This window comes from Magnolia sinica, chromosome 3 (assembly GCF_029962835.1).
Source record: "Magnolia sinica isolate HGM2019 chromosome 3, MsV1, whole genome shotgun sequence".
Lineage (NCBI taxonomy): Eukaryota > Viridiplantae > Streptophyta > Magnoliopsida > Magnoliales > Magnoliaceae > Magnolia > Magnolia sinica.
Window position 1 is genome coordinate 2242007 of NC_080575.1, and position 21849 is coordinate 2263855.

General features: G+C 39.2%; 1 protein-coding gene across 3 annotated transcripts in view; it reads left to right on the forward strand.

Annotated features, from left to right (window-relative positions):
• The first annotated feature begins 5402 nt into the window (after positions 1–5402).
• LOC131239260 (sucrose nonfermenting 4-like protein) overlaps positions 5403–21849 on the forward strand; it is a 40376-nt gene continuing 23929 nt past the window's right edge. For 2 of the 3 annotated variants that reach the window (XM_058236867.1, XM_058236869.1), the window contains exons 1-6: positions 5403–5915; positions 6313–6400; positions 12521–12706; positions 12833–12967; positions 13079–13138; positions 21545–21634. In XM_058236867.1, coding sequence (XP_058092850.1) covers positions 5848–5915; positions 6313–6400; positions 12521–12706; positions 12833–12967; positions 13079–13138; positions 21545–21634 — 627 coding nt within the window. In that variant the 5' untranslated portion in view covers positions 5403–5847. The remainder of the gene's footprint in view (positions 5916–6312; positions 6401–12520; positions 12707–12832; positions 12968–13078; positions 13139–21544; positions 21635–21849) is intronic. The other variant, XM_058236868.1, reaches the window with a different exon arrangement.

Consider the following 21849-nt stretch of genomic DNA (forward strand, 5'->3'; position numbering starts at 1 on the left):
TGTAGGCCGTGACTCCCACTGTCGTGTAGTCGGTTGGATAAGGATGTGGCCTTATCCGCCTATGAGGGAGGGCATTATTAGGCTGAGTCTGACCAGCTTGTAAAATGAGTCCGCTACCATCAGGCCTTGTTAGTGATTGACTGTCCACAGGCAGGTAATGAGGTCTCTTACGCTCGTTTGACTGTGCGGGTCTGCAGAGTGACAGTCATTCAACAGTGTAATGGACCTTAGTGATTTTTCTTATGACCGAAAATGTATTTAATATGTAGATTGGATATGAGTACTGACATTACTTACATTGCATTAACATTAGCTGTGTAAGCCCCCTTCATGCACTGCCTTGGTATGATGTCCAGTACTCATTGCATGGTATTCATGATAAGCCTTGGTAAGGGTAGTGATATTCTCATTGAGTATGTTCTTTCCTTGTACCTCCTACTATTCTTCTATGTACCATTGACACACACTTTCACCACTCTCTAAGCTTCTATAAGCTTATGCACGATTGATGCATGCATGTGATCCTAGGCAAGTGTCATAGAGCGGTGGAGCGTGGATTAGAGCTGAGCTTGAAGACCCAGTGTTGTTAACTTTTCTCTCTTTCCCTATTATTTAATGTATGTCCTTTTGGGCCTAATGTAAACTTGTAAAAGTTCAAATTCTTAGTAGATTTTGTGATGTGTGCCCTTTGTTATTCTCAGATATACTTGCTGTGATCTTGGGTATGCTCGTATTAGAATGATTATACTGTTATGAAAATCCTCCTTGTAGGAACCCAGGATCGGAACCTACCTCAGGAGCCGAGAATGAGGTACTACGGAGGCTGTTGCGGCCAAAACCGGCCATCGAGTTCCTTGTGAGTCTGGTTACCGAGTTTGGGGCGTGACAGGAATCCCATGCACTTAGTTTAGTGGGACCTAGACATTAATGTATAATACTGCATCAAGTGAAAGAAGATATGCAATGGAACTAAGATAATAGAACTTCATCATCATTTTCTCAAGATGGTAGAAATTGAAGTTCATATGATAATCAGAACCATTCACGAGTGAATGAGCTATAGACAAAGAAGACCGTCATAACCATATAGAAAACAATGTACGCAAATAATAACATGAATTTATCTCTTATAAGTTCAAATATATCATGACTTGGATCATATCACCAACACAAATTTCCTGTTGGGACCCACATGTAGATATGGTGCACTAGTCGACACTATTCATTTTATGGATGCCAGTTTAGATGGGCCACCATAAGAAACCCATACTGGAATTAGATGGCAAATTGTAATTATCAAGTCATTTTCTTTTACAGGGATCACCTCATATCGGGTCCAATAGGACAGTTCTTATCGTCTTGGATGTGCGCTACCTTCATTAAGAAAGACTTAGTGATGAAATTATTGCTCCCATATGCTGTGCAGTCAAGGTCCACAACTTTTGATGTCATCTCTCTTCTTCTTGCTCATGTGGACATTGGATCATGCATCAGTTGTTGCATGCCTATGCAGGTCCCAATCCATAATGCCAACGGGATCAACCCTAATATTACATAAACAAGTACAAATTATCCTTTCAAATGCCCATAATCACTATAGAACAAGATCACCATAGTGTGTTATTATACAACGAATTAATGAGTAGTCCGATTAGACTTGAACTCAGATGCCAGTCACATTTAACACAATGGGTCGACAGTGAAAATGGGTCCAACTCAGAAGAGCTTGGCGAGTCATAACTTAACTTATGACTAAATAAATTCACTAGGGGTGGCAATGTGCCGGACCACCTAGCCAGTCTAGGTGACCTGACCTTGAAGGGTTTGGGACATTAAACTTGGCTCGAGGGCTGAAGAATCTAGGTCCACTATTTAGGCCAGGGCCAGTCTTGAATTACATGGTTTGACATGTTTCCCTATTGTATATACACATTACATAAACATATATTATAGATTTTATATATTAAAACGAAGAATTTTGACACTATTGCAAGGTGTGAATATGATATACGGTCACTGATGCAGGGACATCTGATAACCTAACCCTAGATGCATGTATAATTAGGTCAAATAAATACACCAATTAACTAACCGTTTCCAATAAAAAGGATTAGGTAAATCTCAACACAAAGATGAGGTTATTCCATCGGGATCATGCCCCTTAGCATAATATCACATAAATAGTAAAAATGGAGGACCTAGGGATATGAGGATATCCTAGATCTAGCATAAGTCAGTCTACCATCAAGTTTGGGCCTGATTCTATTGACTAATCATCTCTCTTTTCCGTTCAAACTAAAAAGGGGGTATCCAGATAGGAATGAAAGGGGTGAAGAACGAAAGGTTTGAGATGAAGAAAGTACGGGTCCTTTTGTCGTCAAAAGAAAAGACGAAAGATAATTCTTATATTTTTCTATACCTCGAAGATCCAGAAAGAAAGAAACCTGAAATCGGGGTAGAATCCTTAACACTAAGGGCCAATCCTGAAACCCTAATATCCTGAATAAAGATGAAGAAAATAGATGAATTTCTATTCATTTAATAATAATGAAAATAGAGTTTCTCACAACGTATACATAAGCTATAGAAAAAGTAAAAGTGCGCTGAAGCCCTTGAAAACAAGAAAAATAACCAAAAAAGATGAAAAGTAAAAAAATTGCAATAAAGCCCTTGAAATAAGAAAAAGAACCAAAAACATCTAAAACTAAAACACCCGTGTAGTAGGGTATGAAATCTGACCCATGAATCTATAGTTAGGGTGCGATCATGCCGCTCATGCACTCGTAGCATGTCAAAAAATGGATCCGATGGACCCAACGTTCATCCACATCAACTCTTCTGCTCCGGTACTCTGTCGGCGACACCTCCTCCTTTAGTACACTCTAAATGGTGCACGCTGATGTCTGCATCATTTACTTATAAAACTATCAAGCATAACTTTAAATGGTAAGCAATATATTGATGTATGCACTTATTTTAAGTCCATGCCCGTAATAAGTAATTGGGTGAGACATGCACTTGGTTTATAAAATGATCTTATTTGACACAATGGGTTGCAAAAATTCTCCGATTATTTGAAAGAATAAATGGTTCATAAACATGCCGTCACCAACTTTACAATAATTATACATGTAGCATGCATGTTAATTTTTTTTTAAATTAAATAAAGAAGGCCCAAGCTTACCCCAACTCAACCCTCTAAGGTCATGGCACAGCTGAGGCCTTAGAGCTTATTGGGGCTTGGGGCTGGAGCTATGGGCTTTGGGGTTGGGATAGTGCCAATTTTGCTTTGGGGTTGGGATAGTGCCAATTATGGATTGATGTTCTTTAAGTAATCCATTGGATCGATGTTCTTTAAGTAATCCAAATCAAATTTATGATAGGCCTCATCATTTACGACAGATTTTCATAAAAAATTCTCTCATATTAAAATATTTAAAACTACTAATTAATTATATCATTCATATTAAACAAAAAGAATCGAATCACCGAGACTAGAATATTTCAACCCAAAATATATTATTTTTCCTTAGTCCCACATGCAAAGTGGAATTCCAGAATATAAATGATATGTATCATTTAAATATGGTTCCATATTCAGAAGCTAAAGCCTTGAAGTACTCTGTATGAATAAGTACAAATGTATTACATAAATCTCTTTTCAAATTTTACTATGTGAGCAACCATTACTCACGTCACACATAATGTTAGCTAGATATAATCACCCATGAGCAGCTAGTAAGAATCTTTGATGGTAAATGGGCCGAACAACTACGCAAGGTTTACAGGGCACGGGTTGGAAACTGACAAGGTCAGTAGCCAAATCAAGTGACGTCACTAAGCTCCATCAACCCCACCATGATGCATGTGTTGTATCCACACTGTCCAACCATTTATATAGATTGTTTTATGATATTACAAAGAGAATGTGATAGATCTGAATTTCAAGTTGACCCACCACAAAAGCCCGTGGGAGCTGTTACACCTACTGTTGAAACATTCATGAGCCCACAGTGATGTATTTTTGAGATCCATCCTATTCATAAGTTAACGTAGAGATAGATGAAGTGAAAACAAAAATATCAGCTTCATTCGGAGCTACTGTTGCCACTAAGAAGTTTTGAACGGTTGATGTCACTGTCCAGCTATTTTCTATGGTGCGGTCCGCTTAAACTTTAGATCTATCTCATTCTCTTAGCCATAAAACGATCACTTAAAATGGTTGGACGGTATGGATACAACACATGCACCATGGTGGGGTCCACAGAGCTTGGTAACGTCGCTTCAGCAGCGATTTAGCCACCGAACTTGTCAGTATCCAAGCCGCGCCCAGGTATATAAGAGGCACGTGTCATAAGCGAAGCTCTTTTCCAAAGGAGTTAAACTGAATTTAATGCAGAGGACGCTTCTAACAACCACGCATCCAAAAATACTAAATACAAGCGCTTTAATCATCGCAGTACATGAAGCACCGTTTATGAATCCAATCCATTCATCATACAAGGCCAAGGAAATGTTTTAAATAATAGACAAAAGTTAGATAATTACAAAATGATAATTAGATGTTTATATTTAATATAAATTTATGCCACTTTATAGCTAGACTTGTTTGATATTTTCCTCAACTTCTCCAAGAGTAAATTATCTAAGAGATGATTGTGATCTCGCATGGATTTATCAATTCCTCACATGTTTAGCGCTTGAAAATGCGCGGCTATAATAAAAATACTCCTTTTTAGTAATTTCCGGTTTCTTTTGTCCCTTCTAAACGTATGCAGGTCATACACTCTATTCCTCCATGCACGTCTTTACTGGCTGATACAACAATCAACCTGACTCAAATTTACGAAATCAAATCCGTCTATCAAGTAAAGCCCACTACAGATATCATATCCGATGGGTCATATCCGATGCACGGCTAGGATGTTTTACACGTACATCTACACATGCGAGCTAGGCTAGCAAAACTACCCATTCCGATACAAAAAGTTCACCTAAACCGCTCGCCCCTTCTGGCCCACTCTCCATTGATCAACACTGTCCATCTAATAATCCCCACCATTGACAGTTTATATAGGAAAAATCTCACTCATCGGAGTCTCATAACTCTCATTCACATTCAAACACACGGTAGTGATCCATGATGACTGAGATTCGTTCTAGGATAACCAAACACCATTGGATCTTCTAGATGAACGGTCTCGATCGTCATTTGATAGAGGATAAGTGGCGAGCCTCTAATGGGAGAGCCCTGGGTATAAATATTTCCAAGAACCCGCGGGCTATCAAAACCCGTTTTCCGTGCGAACTCGATTTCCTCACCCGTTTGTTTTTTTTCCAACCGAGAGGAGCGTTCTTTCTATCGCTCGCGGCAGCGTCGGATGATTCCATAAAAGCGTCGGATTTCCAAGAATCGCCGGCAAGGCTAACGTCCGCCACCTCCGCGGCTGCGCCCACCCCCTCTCGCTTTCATCTACGTAAGAAAGAATAGAAAAAGGAAAGAGAAAAGAAAAGCGTTTTCCTTTTCCAACTGAAAATTCCTCTTTCTGTTCAGCTGTGGAGAAACCGAGGCGGAAACTAGGGCACGCCCGAGAGCTGCACCTGCTCGCTCCCTCGATCGGACGGCCAATATTCAATCAGATTCCCCCCTTCCCCCTCCTTTTTCTGCGATTCTGGATTAGGGTTTCGGGAGCGAGTTTCTGGTAATGCGTCGTTCCTGAGGGATCCTCTGCTGACGTGGAGGGTCCCCCTTCTGGTGCCGGTCTTTGTAATTCTTCGAAGTTTGGAGGGTAGAATCGTTTTAGGCTTGGAAGGTAGTTCAGAGCATCGGTAGTGGCCGCAGCAGCGATGGTTACAACGCGGTTTTCGTGGTCGTATGGAGGCCGTGATGTTTTTCTCAGTGGTTCCTTCACAGGGTGAATTTTCTTTCTTTCTTTCGGTGTTTTTTTTTTCCTTATTATTTTGAGGAAGTATACAATTGTCGAGGAGGATTTGCAGTATATCAGCGTTGATGGTTGGATAATCTGGGCCGTTGGTTTGTTGGCCCACGACCGTGCCCTGTAATTAGGGTAATTCTGAACTTTGATTTGCGGCATGTGAATGGGCGGTCAAGAAGATACACAGCATCTGTCCATGTCCGGTGGAAAATAATAGGCCCAATCCTGGGGGCTGGAATCTTTCAATATTGATATTTTTAGTGGCCTGTATGGTCCATCCATGGCAGGATCTGGCAGACCAGTGGTCTGGATCAAGAACCATGGGCCCCTCTTGTATAGACTGAAAACCTGAGTGGTTTGAACTGTTTGATATTAGGTGGAGCAAGCATGTTCCAATGACTCTAGTGGAGGGATCGTCCACGGTTTTCCTGGCAATTTGTAATCTCGCACCTGGTCATCATAAGGTGAGGACTGAATTTTTACTTAACCAAGAAATTCATTTTTTTTCCGGCTTTGTCTTGGTAGAATGAAAGCATCACTAGAAATGTAGAAAAGAAATGCCTGTATCTACATACATACATGAGTGCATGCATGTATACATAGTAAATAGAAATGGTGAAATACTCTCATCTTTGGCAACCTACATGACATATCCAGATATAAACTTTTTTCACAATGCTAGCATGGTTATTGTGCCATGTTTGGCTGCATACTGGCATACAAGTGATCGTACTAAACAAACAGTCAAATTTCATTATTGTCCCCCCCCCCCCCCTTTTCCTAATGTTCAAAAAGAAAAAAAGAAAGAAAAAGTATGGTTTCCTATTGAATGATGCTGATTTGTTTGGTGTTACATCTTATCAATTGATGATAAAATTGAGGGTTTCATGGTTGTTGAAACAGTTGATCCTTGCGATAAGGAAGCGTTTGAAATTAGGATGTGTTAGGCGGCCCGTAGCCACTGTATTAATTCCACCTAATCTAATCGCAACCTTTAAAAGACACATAAGGGGTCATTTGGATGCCTGTAAAATCATTAAGTGGTGATCCGATTATAGGTAATCCAATTACACGGGGCGTTTGGAAGGGTGTATGTGCTTGTAAACAGATTGCAGGCTGTAATCCAATTATAGCTTTTAGTTGTAATCTAAAACATGGCAAAAAGGTTATGTTTCGTATTATAGGTGAAGGGATTTCAGGCAACAACTCTAATTTTTGAAAAATTCCAATGCGGGGAGAGTTGTGGATAATCTTCCAACGGCTATGCAAGGACCCAAGATGAAGAAAAAAAATGAAGAAGAAGAGCAAACCCTCTCTTCGGCGATTGTCTGGACCTCAATGCTTCCTCCCCCCACTCTCTCTCTCTGGTTATTGTTGCTAGGGTTAGAAACCCTTTGATTTGTAGAATGCAAGAAAACCCTCAAAATGGTGGGGTGGGGATTGGTTACTACCCCCACTAGGACCTAGCTAGAGACGAACGGTCCTGTCAAGGGCTCTGTGGGGCCCATTGTGATGTATGTATTTTATTCATGCCGTCCATTCGTTTTGAAAGATCATTTTAGGGCATGGGCCCAAAAAGGAGGCAAATCGAAGGCTCAAGTGGACCACATCACATGAAGCAGTGGGAATTGAATGCCTACTGCTTAAAGCCTCTTTGGGGCCACATAAGTTTTGGATCAAGCTAGTATTTATGCTTGATCTTCATCTAGGTCTATGTGACCTTATGAATAGGTTGGATGGCAAATAAAAATCACGGTAGGCCCTAGGAAGGTTTCAATGGTGGGGGTCATTGTGATGAGGACATCCGAGCACCATTTAGAGTATACCAGAGGAGGAGGAGAGCTTTGGGTCCCGCTCCAACATCTCTATGGTTGGATGATCATTATGTGGGGCCCAGATCGTGTTGGAAGACCGTACATGCGTGTTCATGCATCTTTGAAAACCCCACACTTGGAAGATGCATGTGGGCTGCATATAAGAGCTTATTGGATACATCTAGACCGTTGGATTGAGTAGAATCTTTCATCGAACCGTTGGATCATCTGGACTGTTGATCATTGGCCCATCTTGGCTGTGGACATCATGGGACATTAGTTTAGACATCATGAGACACGAGTTTACTTATTTTCTTAGTTATTTTACTTATTTTATGGGTTGCTTTTTGTTTTAGTTAATTCAAGGGTTATTTTGGATATTTAAGAATTATACAAAAACACCCAAATAGTCTATAAAGGGGGTGGGCGTGTGAACCTTGGAGCAGTATTGTATGTAAAATGAAAATTTTCTCTTTTGCTTTTGAGCAACAAGAAAACCTCTTGTGGAGATTGCGTAAAGCCATGGCGTGATTCCACTTATCTTTCTTTTCTTATTCTCTTCTTCTTTAAGGTATTATCTTCCTTTTCTTTTCTTTTCCTCTCTCTCTCTCTACTTCTCCCAATCTCTCTCTATCTCTTTCTCTTCGTTTATTTTCCTTTTGCTTCTTCAAAACCACACCCCAATCAAACCATAACCCATCCAACCCAACCCAACATATACGGCCATACAAACATGTGTACGACTGTCTGTACAAATGACCCCCTTGTTCCATGACCCTCTTGCTTCATCTGCCCCATTTCTCTCTAATCATTGTCCTTTATTTCAATCCTAGTTCTCAAAACCCTAGTTCTCAAAATCCTAATTTTCAAAACCCTAATTCTCACAACTCGAGTTCCTCAATTCCTAAACCTAAATTCCCAATTCCCAAAATCTAAAACCCTAAACCTAAACCTAGTTTAGCCAAACCTTAAAAGAAAGTGAGCCCCTTTGAATTAAGAATAGTCCCTATGCTAGACGGAAGTTCTACCTTCCATAGATCCTAATCGCTTCATATTTTGTTAGATTTGCATTGCGGGATACTTTACAGCTTTGAACTAGAACATGTTCTGTTACTTAGATTCTTTAACTTTGAGAGAGAGTAGTTTGTTTTGTATTTGATTGCTTTAATTAATCTGTTATTTAGCTTCAACGCATCATTCTAAGTTAGATCATCCATCTTGCATCACATTGTCCCCACTACTTCCTGTGATGTGGTCCGCGCAAGCCTTTTATTTTCCTCCTTCTTGATCTCATGCCCTAAAACGACCTTTTAAAATGGATGGATGGCTTGGATAAAACACATATATCCCAGTGGCCCCATAGAGCCTTTGACAGGACCACCCGTTTGTAGGTAGGTCTTGGCGAGGGCAAGGTGTTCTGTAACGGTAATGGTGGCCGTAACGGCCACCACCGTTACCTTTACGATACGGGTCGTAACGGCTGTTACAGTATCTTTTTTAATTGAAAAAAAATACTGAGAAACCTGTATTTGCCCCGTAATGTTGATTAAAAAGTATGGAATACCTGTATATGTCCCATAACAGACAATTATGGGGCTGTTATGGACTTTATAGGGGACGTAACGTGCCGTTAACGGCAATTACGAGTCATTTTTTTCCATAATGGCTATTACGGCCATTATGACCCCGTAACGTGTAATGGTTGCCACCGTTACCTTTACGTAATGGCCTTTACAGCACACCATGGGCGAGGGTAGTACCCAATCCGTGCCCAGACCCCAGTCAGCAATACAATGTTTAAGGAACTTAGGAACGAGAAGCGATATGCTATTTAAGAAAGGAAATCAAATGAGAGTCCATCACTGACGACTTTATTAGGCAATGGCTTAGATCTAGCATGGTTCATTAACTCCCTCACACAGGTTATTAAATATTTATTCATCAACCAAAGGGCTTTTCAAATCCAATGGCTTAGATCTACTTATAATACCTTTTAATTGCCATCAATTGAAGGAGCCAATAGAGGAGAAAATTGCAATAGAGAGGCCGTACAAAAGTTTTTTGAACTAGCCACCAAAGGAAAACACCCCAATAACATCTAACAAGCACGGTTTTAATCAGATTTTTTTTTTTTTTTGGCTTTTTAATACACCTTTTGATGGTCATCAATTGAAAGGTTTGGATCGAATGATTCTAACCATCAATTGGATGACCCATGGCCAATAAATAAATGAACATTATAGATTGATTATATGTGGGCTGTGTCTATTCAGCAGGTACAAATTTAATAAAATTTTTCCCTTTTTAGTTATACCTTTTGATGACCATCAGTTAAAAGGTTTAGATCTGATGATTCTAACCATTAATTGGGTGGCCCGTGGCCAATATCATAAAAGGAAATTTGAATTAGTGGGCCCACGTTTGTCGCCCACTAAATTATTGGTTTATCGTAAGGATTGGCCACGGGCTGTATTGAGTTGGGCTTATACCAACGATCTATTTTAAATGAAAACTTTATGTCATTTGATAATTTTTAAAGTATTTATCACTCATAGCTTTGTCGTGTGTTAATGCCCAATTATAGCTGTAAACAAATTACAAGTTATCCAAACACAAACAACTATTTACCTGTAATCAGATTACAACTTAAAGCCAAATAGGACAAGTTGTAAACACTTTACACCTGTAATCAAATTACAATGATTTTGCAGGCATCCAAACGACCCCTAAAAGTTATCAAATTTCTGTTTTTCTATAGAACACAGCTTTAAGTTAAGGTGTGGCTATAGAACACAGCCTTACGTCAAGGTGTAGCCATATAAACAACAACAATGTCATCATCTAAGCCTTATCCCAGCTACCCGTGGTTGGCTACATGAATCTTGTTTTGCTATCCCACTCTATAGAGGACCATATCCTCTGTTAAAACCACAATTAGTGGATTATAATAATCTTCTTTTTCTTCTTCGTCCTTTGTTTCTTCTCTGCTTTTGGACAAGAAAAAAAGGTTGTCAAAGATCCATTAGCGTTGTTGAGAACAGTAGGAAACTGACAACTGGCATTAACAGCTTGATGGCACCACACTTCCTATTCCAATCCAAGTTCTCTACAATTCAGGAATCCAAAATCAACTGAACTTCAAGAGTTCTAGACATGATATTCTATGACATTCAATATCTTTGCATCAAACACAACTTTGGAATTGTGGCTAGAATCTCAAGCAGTAATGCTTGGTCCATTTAATCTTTTCTTGGGCCTTACTATAGGCGTGGGACCAACCACGAGCATGTTTTATCTTGATTGTAACTCAACAGTCTTTTGGACGGGACAAAATTAAGATCAATTTTTTTGGTTGTTTGGCCATGGAACTAGGCCATGATCTTGGTGACAAACAATAGTGTCAGCTTGAGAGTTGTGGTAATGCTTCATGCCTTCTAAAGTGTACGTTTGTATGACCCTACAAACATTGTACCTTCATCTCACCCACAAACCCAATGAGGTTTGGGCGAATGGTCTTCACTGTAGGTTTGCTCCCTATAGGTGACGGGTCGATTCCCCTCCTTGGCTTTACCCGATACACCTGGTTGTGGGTGATTGCTTGTATCCGCAGGGATTAGTCTCACTTCAAAAAAGAGGTGGGGACACCCTATGTCTTCAAAAAAAAAAAAAAAAAAAATCTTGTGCACAATAGCATCCTTTTGTTGTTGCTTGCTGGTCGAATGATGTGTGATTTGTGGGACACCATGTCCATATTGCATCCAAGGACATTGATATGAAGTCTCGTTCTGTGGCCAATTCTAGATTATCTCGATGTGAATGTAAACATTTTTTTTTTTCTTCGAGAGAGAACGGAATTTTTTATTAAAAAGAATAAAAAAGGGAACTACAACAACTGAAGAGCAGAGCGGCTGAGATAGTGACCTGGGTACATCCCAAGAAAGAAAAACTGCAATACTTAATCTTAGGTGCATTCGCCGCCCACTCCACCACTAACAATCTGGCCCTTTGAGAAACACTACAATTTTGCTCTCATTTCTAAAGCATCTAGCATTTCGTTCTTCCCAAACAGCTCACCAAATTGCTAGCAAAGACATTCTCGAAATCATTTTCTTATCTTTCCCCAATCCCACTCCATGCCACACATGTAAGAGGTCACCCGTCGATCTCAAAAAATCCAAGTAATTTTGAAGCGATGAAGTCTGCCCAAATAGACCCAATAAAGGGGCAATTTTCAAAAAGGTGATTGACCGATTCCTCAGCATTTGTGCAACATTTACAAATATTAGGGAGGATCATTTCTCTTTTTCAAAGATTGTCTACGGTCAAGACTTTCCTTCTACCAACCATCCAAAAGTGGCAATGAGGGACAACATAGTTTCAAACATACTTAGTGTGCTTCACTCTCTCATATTGGGTGCCGATCTCATATAATTTTGAGTAGAAAGATCTGACAGAGAAGGAACCTGATTTCTCTAGTCTCCGAGTCATCCTATCCATGGAAGAGGGATCCAAAGAGCAACCTATCCATGGAAGAGGGATCCAAAGAGCAAAGATGAATGCGATCTAGCAGGGCTGCGTATTCTTACTTAGTGTGTGAATGTAAACTTTATCAAATATCCCCATTGGTTCTTCTTCTCCAAAAAAAAGGAACATTCAATCTTGAGATTTACTGGAAAGCTATTTCACCCCTCACCCAACTAACATGTAAACTGAAGCATCGTCTTAGAGTGATTCATTGCTTATGTTTAATGATGATATTCCCTTTGGCAGTACAAGTTTTTGGTTGATGGCGTATGGCGGCATGATGAACAACAGCCTTTTTTTACTGATGAATATGGAATAGTGAACAATTTCATATTTGTAAGGGAACCAGAAGTGGTCTCTTCGGTGTTACGTCCAGTGGCTTCTATCATTCAGCCACACATGGAGGTCGATAATGGCGCCTATCAGCATGCGGTTAGTTTAGCAACCGCTCCATTTGACTATTTGCTATCGCTTCCTGATTCTTGGTGGAAATGATTCTTAATTCATATGTTATAGTTACCTATAACTTATGTTGTTTACCCCTGTTATCCCATCCAGGCTTCGTCGTCAGGGGGCATGCATCGGGAGCTTATGGCACGGTTTCCAGATGCAGATATCAATGTTTCACGTGGTCGGATTTCTGTACTTTTGTCAAGTTATACGGCATATGAGTTGCTTCCCGAGTCAGGCAAGGTTCGCATACTTCACCTGCTTTGTGAGTCTTGTAGTCTTTAACATTTTTATATTATCCCACTGGTGTGTGTCAATAACTTCTCTAATTTGGTGGATAATGTATGCTTTTAGGTATCCGCCCTAGATGTTAAATTGCCCGTCAAACGAGCATTCCATATCATGTATGAACAGGCATGTACTCCTTTCTTACTCTTCAGTTATCTGCTTGTTTATTTAGTTAGTTTTTTCTTTTTTGTAACTATTAGCTCCAATCAATGATCAGGGAAATATATTTTTTGCGGATGATATTTTTGTTGCACGCTGACCCCAATTAATTGGGATAAGGCTTAGATGAAAAAAAAAATGACGGCGATGACGTTTTTGTTACATCATATGCTTGGAGTGCTCCGTTTCCTTCGTAAAAAAAGAAGTAAATCTATTTTAATCTCTCTCAAAAACAGAAGAACAAAAAAAATAAAAGAAAAAAAAATCTGTTCAATCTTTTCTTCTAATGAATAACTCAATTTTACTGAAAATAAAAAGAAAGGAAAAAGGATCCATCAAGGCAATGGGTAAGAGTTTCCAGTACAAAGATTAGATCCTATGGTTCCTTTCCTTCTCAAGAGAATCAACAATAAAATTGATTTCTCTTGGAACATTACTAAAGCTAATGGATGAAGAATGACAATGCAATCTATTGTCATTTAAAATTAAAAGATAAATAGTGCAAGGAGGTTAGGTCTTCCTGGAGGCCCATGCAATAGCCAATGAAGAGTCACTTTCAACAATGAACAGGCCTCTAAATGCAATCTATTGTCATTTAAAATTAAAAGATAAATAGTGCAAGGAGGTTAGGTCTTCCGGGAGGCCCATGCAATAGCCAATGAAGAGTCACTTTCAACAATGAACAGGCCTCTAAATGGTTGGAAAATAATTCCTTCCCAACTTTAATTGCCATAAGCTCAGATCTATTACAGTTGCCTAGTCCCACCAGCCCCAAGAAGGAGAGAAGAATAAAGCTTACCTAACCTTTAATCACTCCAATGCTTGACTCCCCAGGCTTGCCCAACAAACTACCATTTGTGTTGAGTTTCCAATATTCCAAGGGAGGGGGACACCAATTCGAAATGATTAATGGTTTCAGTAATCATCGGCAATCCATTCCAACTCAAGCAAAAGCTTGGATGAAGTAACACTTCAGAATATGTCCAAAGAGGTTCCCTAGAAGGCAGATGCCTTAGTATTAGTAACTAAGGAATGCAAGGATAACTCCTATTTCTCGATAATTCTTAACTCCTATTTCTCGATAATTCTTCTATTTCCTCCTTTCCAAATTCCCCACAAGCACGGGGCAACAACTTCCACAGAACTTCACCTTGAGGCTTAATCGGGCCATTGGTCGACCCTTCCATAATTCCAATGATAGAATTTGGGGAGATCCAATCAACTTCAAATAAGCTGAAAGAGCTGGACCAAATCTTCTGAGCTACTTCACATTAAGTAAAAAGGTGGTCCACCAGTTCAACATTCTTTTTGCATATCATATAGATTTTAGCCCCATACCAATTGTGCATTTGGAGATTGTCTAGAGTGATATTTTTTTTTTTGCATCCTTTGTCCACAAAAGGCCTCCACCTTGGACCGAGCACTTGTTCCACAAAGTTTTGACCAAATCAGATTAATTGAAGATTGTGGGCATAAAGAAAATAAAAAAAAATGATTTAGCTGAAAAAAAACTATCAGGAGGGGGATCAAACCAACTCATTTTCGTCAAAGGAAAAAAAGGGCCTATCTATGCAGAAGATCAAAGAGTTCCACCACCATGGTGATTTAAGAGTCATGAAGAGTTGAAGATTTCTGTGTAAGCGAACAGGTGACACCACCTTGTCACCATCTAGAAATCTATTTAACGAAAGAGAAAGGATTCAGTACCTGTTGAGGCATGGAATTTTAGGCTGAACCATTGTGAAGCTGATGCAACAGTGCAAAAACAAAAATGATTTAGCTGAAAAAGAACTATCACGAAGGGGATCAAACCAACTCATCTTCGTTAAAGGAAAAAAAAAAGGCCTATTGATGCAGAAGATCAAAGAGTTCCACCACCATGGTGATAGAAGAGTCATGAAGAGTCAAGAATTTCTATGTAAGTGAACAGGCAGCGTCACCTTGTCACCGCCTAGAAATCTATTTAACAAAAGAGAAAGGATTCGGTACAGGCACAGAATTTTAGGCTGAACCATTGTGAAGCTGATGTAACAGTGCAAAAACGACAAAACATTCTCCTCTTTTGAGGTCTACTAATTCCACATGCATGTGAGAGGCGAACACATTCACGTGTGGGTGCATGTGGTCAATATGTGACACATGTGAGATCTGAGCTTTCCAACAGGCGCGCTACACGGTTTAGATATTCTGGCATAAAAATAAGATCGTTTCACCCCTCAGGTGGGCCACAAAATATTATAACCGATGTATGGTTAGAAACAAATTTTTTGCTGTCAATTTAATCTGCCTGTTGGGGCCCACTGGAAGAGTGGAATTGTTTGCTTTTTTAGGAAGAAGATATAAGCATTATTTCCAAATTCCGACCTTATGGAAAGGCCAGATCTCACACGTGTTTCATATTTGCATGAGTCCCTGCGTGTGGATGTTTATTGCTCCACATTTGTGAAATTAGCAACCCTCTCTTTCCCAAATTCAAACTCCAAATCTCCTTTGTGAAAAACTTAGATACTCTGGCAGAGTGTGATGATTGATACACAGGCATTCAAAAATTACTTAAATATTGTATACATGGCATATATGTAATTCAAATTAAATCGTCCAAATTTTGTGCAATAGTAGATATACCATGAACCAAGAATTACACTTATTTGGTAATCATTTGATCATCTGACCATCGGATTGTTTGACATTTACTGGACAATTAGAAATCAAAGATATCTAATCATCTCATTTCATTGAACAAGTGTCCACGAATCAGAGGTTTGGATTGTTCAACAAATGGTCACTCGGTGACAGTGAGTTCCACAATTTAGTCAGTTGACTTCAGTTTAGTATATGCTACCTGTACCATTTCTAAGTGCTTGTGTATCAAGCATCATTCACAGCCAGAGTATCAAATAACTCCCCATCTCCTTTCCTAGTATGGCACACCTCCCACACATCTTCTTCCCCCACCACCAGAAGCCGATTTGAATTTGAAATCAAGTCCCTTTAATCGGTGATCTTTGGAAATAATCTTTGCTCAACTTCGTCATTATGCATTTTATTAGTATTGACACATGTAACTGAATTTAATTGTGAATTCCTATATGACTCACTAGTGATCTCCCAATATTCACAATGAGGAAGTAGCCCTCAAAAGTGTGTTTATGTTTCTTGGAACTCCCTTTTTAAAGGTTAGCAGTCATTGACTTGGAGTCTTGTGGCAAAGGTAATCACAGTTTGGTTATTCCCATTTCATGTGACTAAAATTTGCAATTTAATTTCCCATTGTGATTTGGAAATATGTTTATCCTCTTCAATGCTTGCTCACAGTCCACAACTGTTTAGTGACAGGATGCTGTAGAGAGTTCCTGGATATTGGATAAGAATGTTGGATAATGTTGGTCTGTTGGGAGTTGGGACCCACCATGGATGGACCATGCCCTGAAAATCTTTTCAACAGGGGCAATCCTAACTTATGCAGTAACACACTGCAAGTAGAGGATTGAAGGCTGAGATACAGTGTGAGTCCACGTTCAACTTAATAGAAGGCCTAGTATTGGTTGCTGCGATTTTTCAACCGGAAGAGTTTTGTTACATGGTTCATTCATGGTGTGACAGACCATAAGCCTAGGCTGCTAATCAGTTGCTCTCACCAGAACTGAAAACTCAGGTTGGAAAATGGGAATTGGGAAGCCTCCATAAACCAACCCTAATTGGAAGACCCTAACAGCTAGATCCATGTTTTGCGAATAGATGGCTTCTACTTTTTGCTGAAATTCTTGTAGATGACCCCAAACCTGTGAATGTGATTAGTGCCCTGCTCCAGTGTTCCTAGTAGTTGCCAATATTATCGATAATATCAACCGATGTTATTTGTATCCAAAGTTAGTGATAGAAATACAGGGTGGAATATAAAAAATATTGGCCAATATTATCTATATCCCAAGTCAGTGATACAGATACAAGGTGTAATATAAAAATATACTGAATCAGTCAGTGTTATTGAGAATGCTGCTGATAGCACATGATGTTTTCAATACCTAAGATATCAGAAACAACCCTTTGAAATAAACACATGGTATTGTCAATACATGCAATAACATTGCTGGTATTATCGGTAATATTGAAGATACTAGCATTAATGCCTGCGAAATTCCAAAAAATAAAAACGAAGAAAAACATTTTTTCGGTTTTTTTGGCGAATCTCTTTCTAGGGGTATTTTGAATTAGTGCAGTATATGTGCTGAATTATTGCATTTTTTTCCTTAAAATTAGTGCATTAAAATCATATTTACTAATTAAATATTTTTGTCCAACAGCACAGTTTGGGCTCTGATACAATGGAAACCTATTATGTATAGTTGTTTTTCTAATATTTTGAGGCTTAAGTGTGGAATCATGTGTCTTTTAACATCTCTTGAAGTTTCATTGAAAAATTCCACCCTTTCCCCCAATACTTCCTTGAGAGAGCGATACATTCCCTTGTATATACGATATTATTGATATCGATAATATTGATACATGTTTCCATATCCCAAGTCTCTGATACATGTAACAGTAACAATATTTTAACTTTGTCCTGCTCTAACCTCTTCTTTTTCTATCTTCTTCAACCCTGTTGAAATTCTAGCATTGTCTATGCTCAAACGTAGCATGATCTCCCCGATAGGGTTCCAAAACTATGAAAATGCCATCGGAGAGAGAGGTTGGAGAAAGAAAATGCATGAGATGGGAAGAGACCGAGAGAGAAATGTGCTGCGGAGGGAAACGGGGACACATTTTTTATCATTTCATGCCTTCTTTTAATTGCCTTGACAAAGGTTCAAGCAGTTCGATTTGGCGGATGACATCTCACCGTCATCGTAGAGTGTAGGGTGGTAGGTGAGGAGGCACGGAAAATGTGTGCCTCCAATGGGCAGTGAATCCATTCTCTTAGCTAAGTTGTGGCAAGGCCTTCAATGAACAGGTAGTATGGAATGCCTCTTCTATATTATTGTTTATGTTGATATCTTGTTTTTCTTGGCAAACTAATATTGTACCTGGCATTCCATTAGTGAAATAGAAGTTCTTAAAATTTAAATTTTCTTTTTCAATTTCTCATTTTTTGCTACCTATGGCAGTAAATGTCTATTACAGTTGAGTACTCTAATATCTACTAAATTATGACACCTCCACCACGATGTTGACAAGACTGTTAATCAGTAAAATGTTTCTATTGTTAGGATTCATTTCTTTGGTATAGTGGGCTTTTTCTCTTCTAAATGGGCAACGGAAATACTCCTATAAGCTCCTATGCTTGTTGTTCACAACCCTAAGTGTAGGGTTGCGGTGTAGTAATAACTCATGAGAACGAGGTCGAATCCACAGGGACTAAACTTGTACGTATTCTGAAAAGAACTAGAACTAGACCTAGAAAAAGATCTAAATCTAAATATGAAATAAAAGAGAGTAATTGTGAAGGATTTATCAAATATCAAAAGTGAACTAGAGCACCAAGGATCCACTTGCAGTGATCAGGGAACCCTCTTACTTGATTCAAGTACCACAATTGGAATTGGAGTCCTATCCTATCAAATTGGAAGATATAACAATTAAGATCAAATCTGAACTTTCCTTGACCTAATTCTTAATGGAGGAGAATTGTGATAATTGGAAGGGATTCCATCACCAAGCCATGCCTATGGGATGATGGCCAACAACAGGATTTGCCAATCCCACAATCTCAAAATCAGGAAAAGAAGATACTTAAAGCTATTGCAGATCTACTGTAATTTGAGTCACAATAAACCATTAAAAACTGAAAGTATTCCTTAAATATCAAATTAGAATCAAAGAAGGTTCAACATAAACATGAATCAAAGCAAGAGAAACATCCTATCACGCTACAAGCTTCACCTCTTTAGCCCTAACTAAGAGGTTCAGCCAACCATAAACATGATTGGACCAAAGTCTCTTAAGAAAAACATGAAAACAACCAAGGAAGAAGAAGAAAAACTCTTGGCGACTCTTCTCCACCCTTTTGCTCCACTCCTTAAACCTTATAAGATGCTTAGGAACATCCTAGGGAGTCCTATTTATAGTTGTGGAACTCCAACTTTCGCACCTAGTTGGAAAACTCTAGAAACCGCCTCAAAGTTACGCAGTTTGCTAAAATAGACTTCACTCTGCACAATTTTTCAAAATAGACTTTTTCGCAATTTTTCAAAATGACCTAGAGTTTCAGAATATGCTTTTTTAGGACGATTTCAGGATTCTTTTTCTTCACTTCAAATCTTTGATTCTTTTCATTTCTTGGTTTTCTTGGATCTTTGGCATGTGAATTTTTCAATCTTGGTCTCCTAAGATCCATCCCTTGCCTTGGTGATTCTTGAGCATTAAATACATGCTTTTAGCACCATTTTCAATCCAAGCTCTTAAATTCACCTTGCAACACAAACATGAGTAAAATAGAACATTAAACATTATCATGTTCATAAAACCAAGATATAAATTGGGGATAATATGCAATATTTGACCCTCAACACTTGTAGAACATTGAAATCCCATACATGATTATACAGTGGTCTAGCCTTTCAAAAAAGAAAAAAAGAAAGATAAAAGGATCATATGGAGGATATAGATTAGTTGGTAACCTAGATTGATGATAATGAAGAAAGCACTTATAAATAATAGCTTGCAAACTGGGCTGGTGAATCTGAGACTCACCTGAGCGAACCAAGCCAGCTCGCTCAGTCTTGGGTGATTGGGTCGTGAAAACCAGGCTTGTTCTGGTCTTTGTGCAACTCAGCCTGGTTTCCTGGGTCGTTTTGGTACAGCCTGGCTTCCCATTTCCCAGGTTGACTGAGGACTTGGCTTGGTCAAGAGGAAGGGATTTGGAAGAGTAGGTAAATTGAGGGACGAGGTACTGGTGGATTTATGATTGATCGCCCACTAAACGTAAACCTCTGTTTTATGTTTTTAGGCGGGCTCTTGGAAACTGGCCATGGTAGAGGCTAAATCGACAGCACTCACATGCTGACATGGTCCCATCGAGTACTAATCCCCCAGCCCAGCTATTTCATGAACACTGTAAAGGGAAAACAAACAAAATAGGGCCATGGGTGTGGGGTTGGAAGGTATTGTTGTTAAAATGAAATGAATTTAAACAAATTGTCTCGGGATTGGTTAGAAGTTGGAATTGCGAGCAATCAGAATTGGTGACTCAAATAAAGTGGAATTGCGAGCAATCAGAATTGGTCGAGTTGGTCTGAAGTTTGTCAAAGATGCCATGGATTATTCATGGAACATCATCGAAGGTGATTCCAACCATTGCTACAGCTGCCTGGGTTTTCAGGGTCAAGGCAGGTTCCTTGGAAATGAGAAATTATTGTTAAGGAAATCAAAGGGCTGTCGTCGTTGTTCCTTGGAGTGGTCGGAGGCTCTTTGTATATGGGAAACACTAGTCCATTACCTCTTGGAAACCAGCCATGGCAGAGGCTCAATTGACAACACTCACATGCCAACACGGTCCAGCCTAGTACTAACTCCTGGTTGAACTATTTCATGCATACCCCAAAGGGCAATAAAACCGAGTATGGCTGTTGAGGGGCAGTTATCAGGCATTTTTGTTGAGCAAGAGTGGAGCTCATGCTTGAGTGATTGTCTGCACTGAATACCCAGGCATATCTTTGCATATAAGATGTGGAAAAACTCAATATTCTAGACAACTTGTTTATGACCTTCATTCTACAGTCTGAATTTGCTAGAGGTGGTGCACACCCCAAAGGGCAATAAAATCGAGTATGGCTGTTGAGGGGCAGTTATCAGACATCTTTGTTGAGCAAGAGTGGAGGTCATGCTTGAGTGATTGTCTGCACTGAATACCCAGGCATATCTTTGCATATAAGGTGTGGAAAAATTCAATATTCTGCACAAATTGTTTATGGCCTTCATTATACAGTCTGAATTTGCTGAAGGTGGAGTATGCAAAACACTGAAGCCCATCTCCATGTTAAGTTTAAAGCTTGAAATGATCATGCTTACATGCATTGCCAAGTGTTTTCTTTGAATCACAGCTTGGAGTTATTCTTTTAGGGAAGGATTTTTTTAATATTATCCACATTATTCACAAACTATTCAGTAGTTTAAGGCTTTGTCCAAGAAAATTTTCTTGGGGGATAATTAGGGCCCAGCCCACAGTGTTGGCCAGGCAAGGAATCTGTGATGAAGTTGAAGAATACACAAAAATGAAGAGAAATCTTATGTTCATTCTTTTTTGGTTACCTTTTTTTTTTGTGATTTCTCAAATCATACCCGCAGCAATGCATTGTTATACTTGTACGTTAGGACAACATGGGGCTGTTTCACTTCTGTATAACCTCAATGTGGCTTGTTGCCCATCTTTTACAGGGCCTTGCTGTTGTGCCTATTTGGGATGATTCTCGACGACAGTTTTCAGGAATGCTTACCGCTTCTGACTTCATATTAATCTTAAGAGAGGTATGTATAACAATTTCCATGCTTGATCTATGTTGTTGATTGACTTATCAAAATGTTTAGCATTATTGTATTTGATGCCTTTTCTGATCTCAGCGTTTTCATTGGCTTCTAAACTCTTTATGGGAAGTTGTACTGGCTCAATGTTTGCATGTTCAAGATTTTTGGATATGGAGGGCAATATTCTTGAGGAAGCATTCTGCTCTAAGATTAAATGT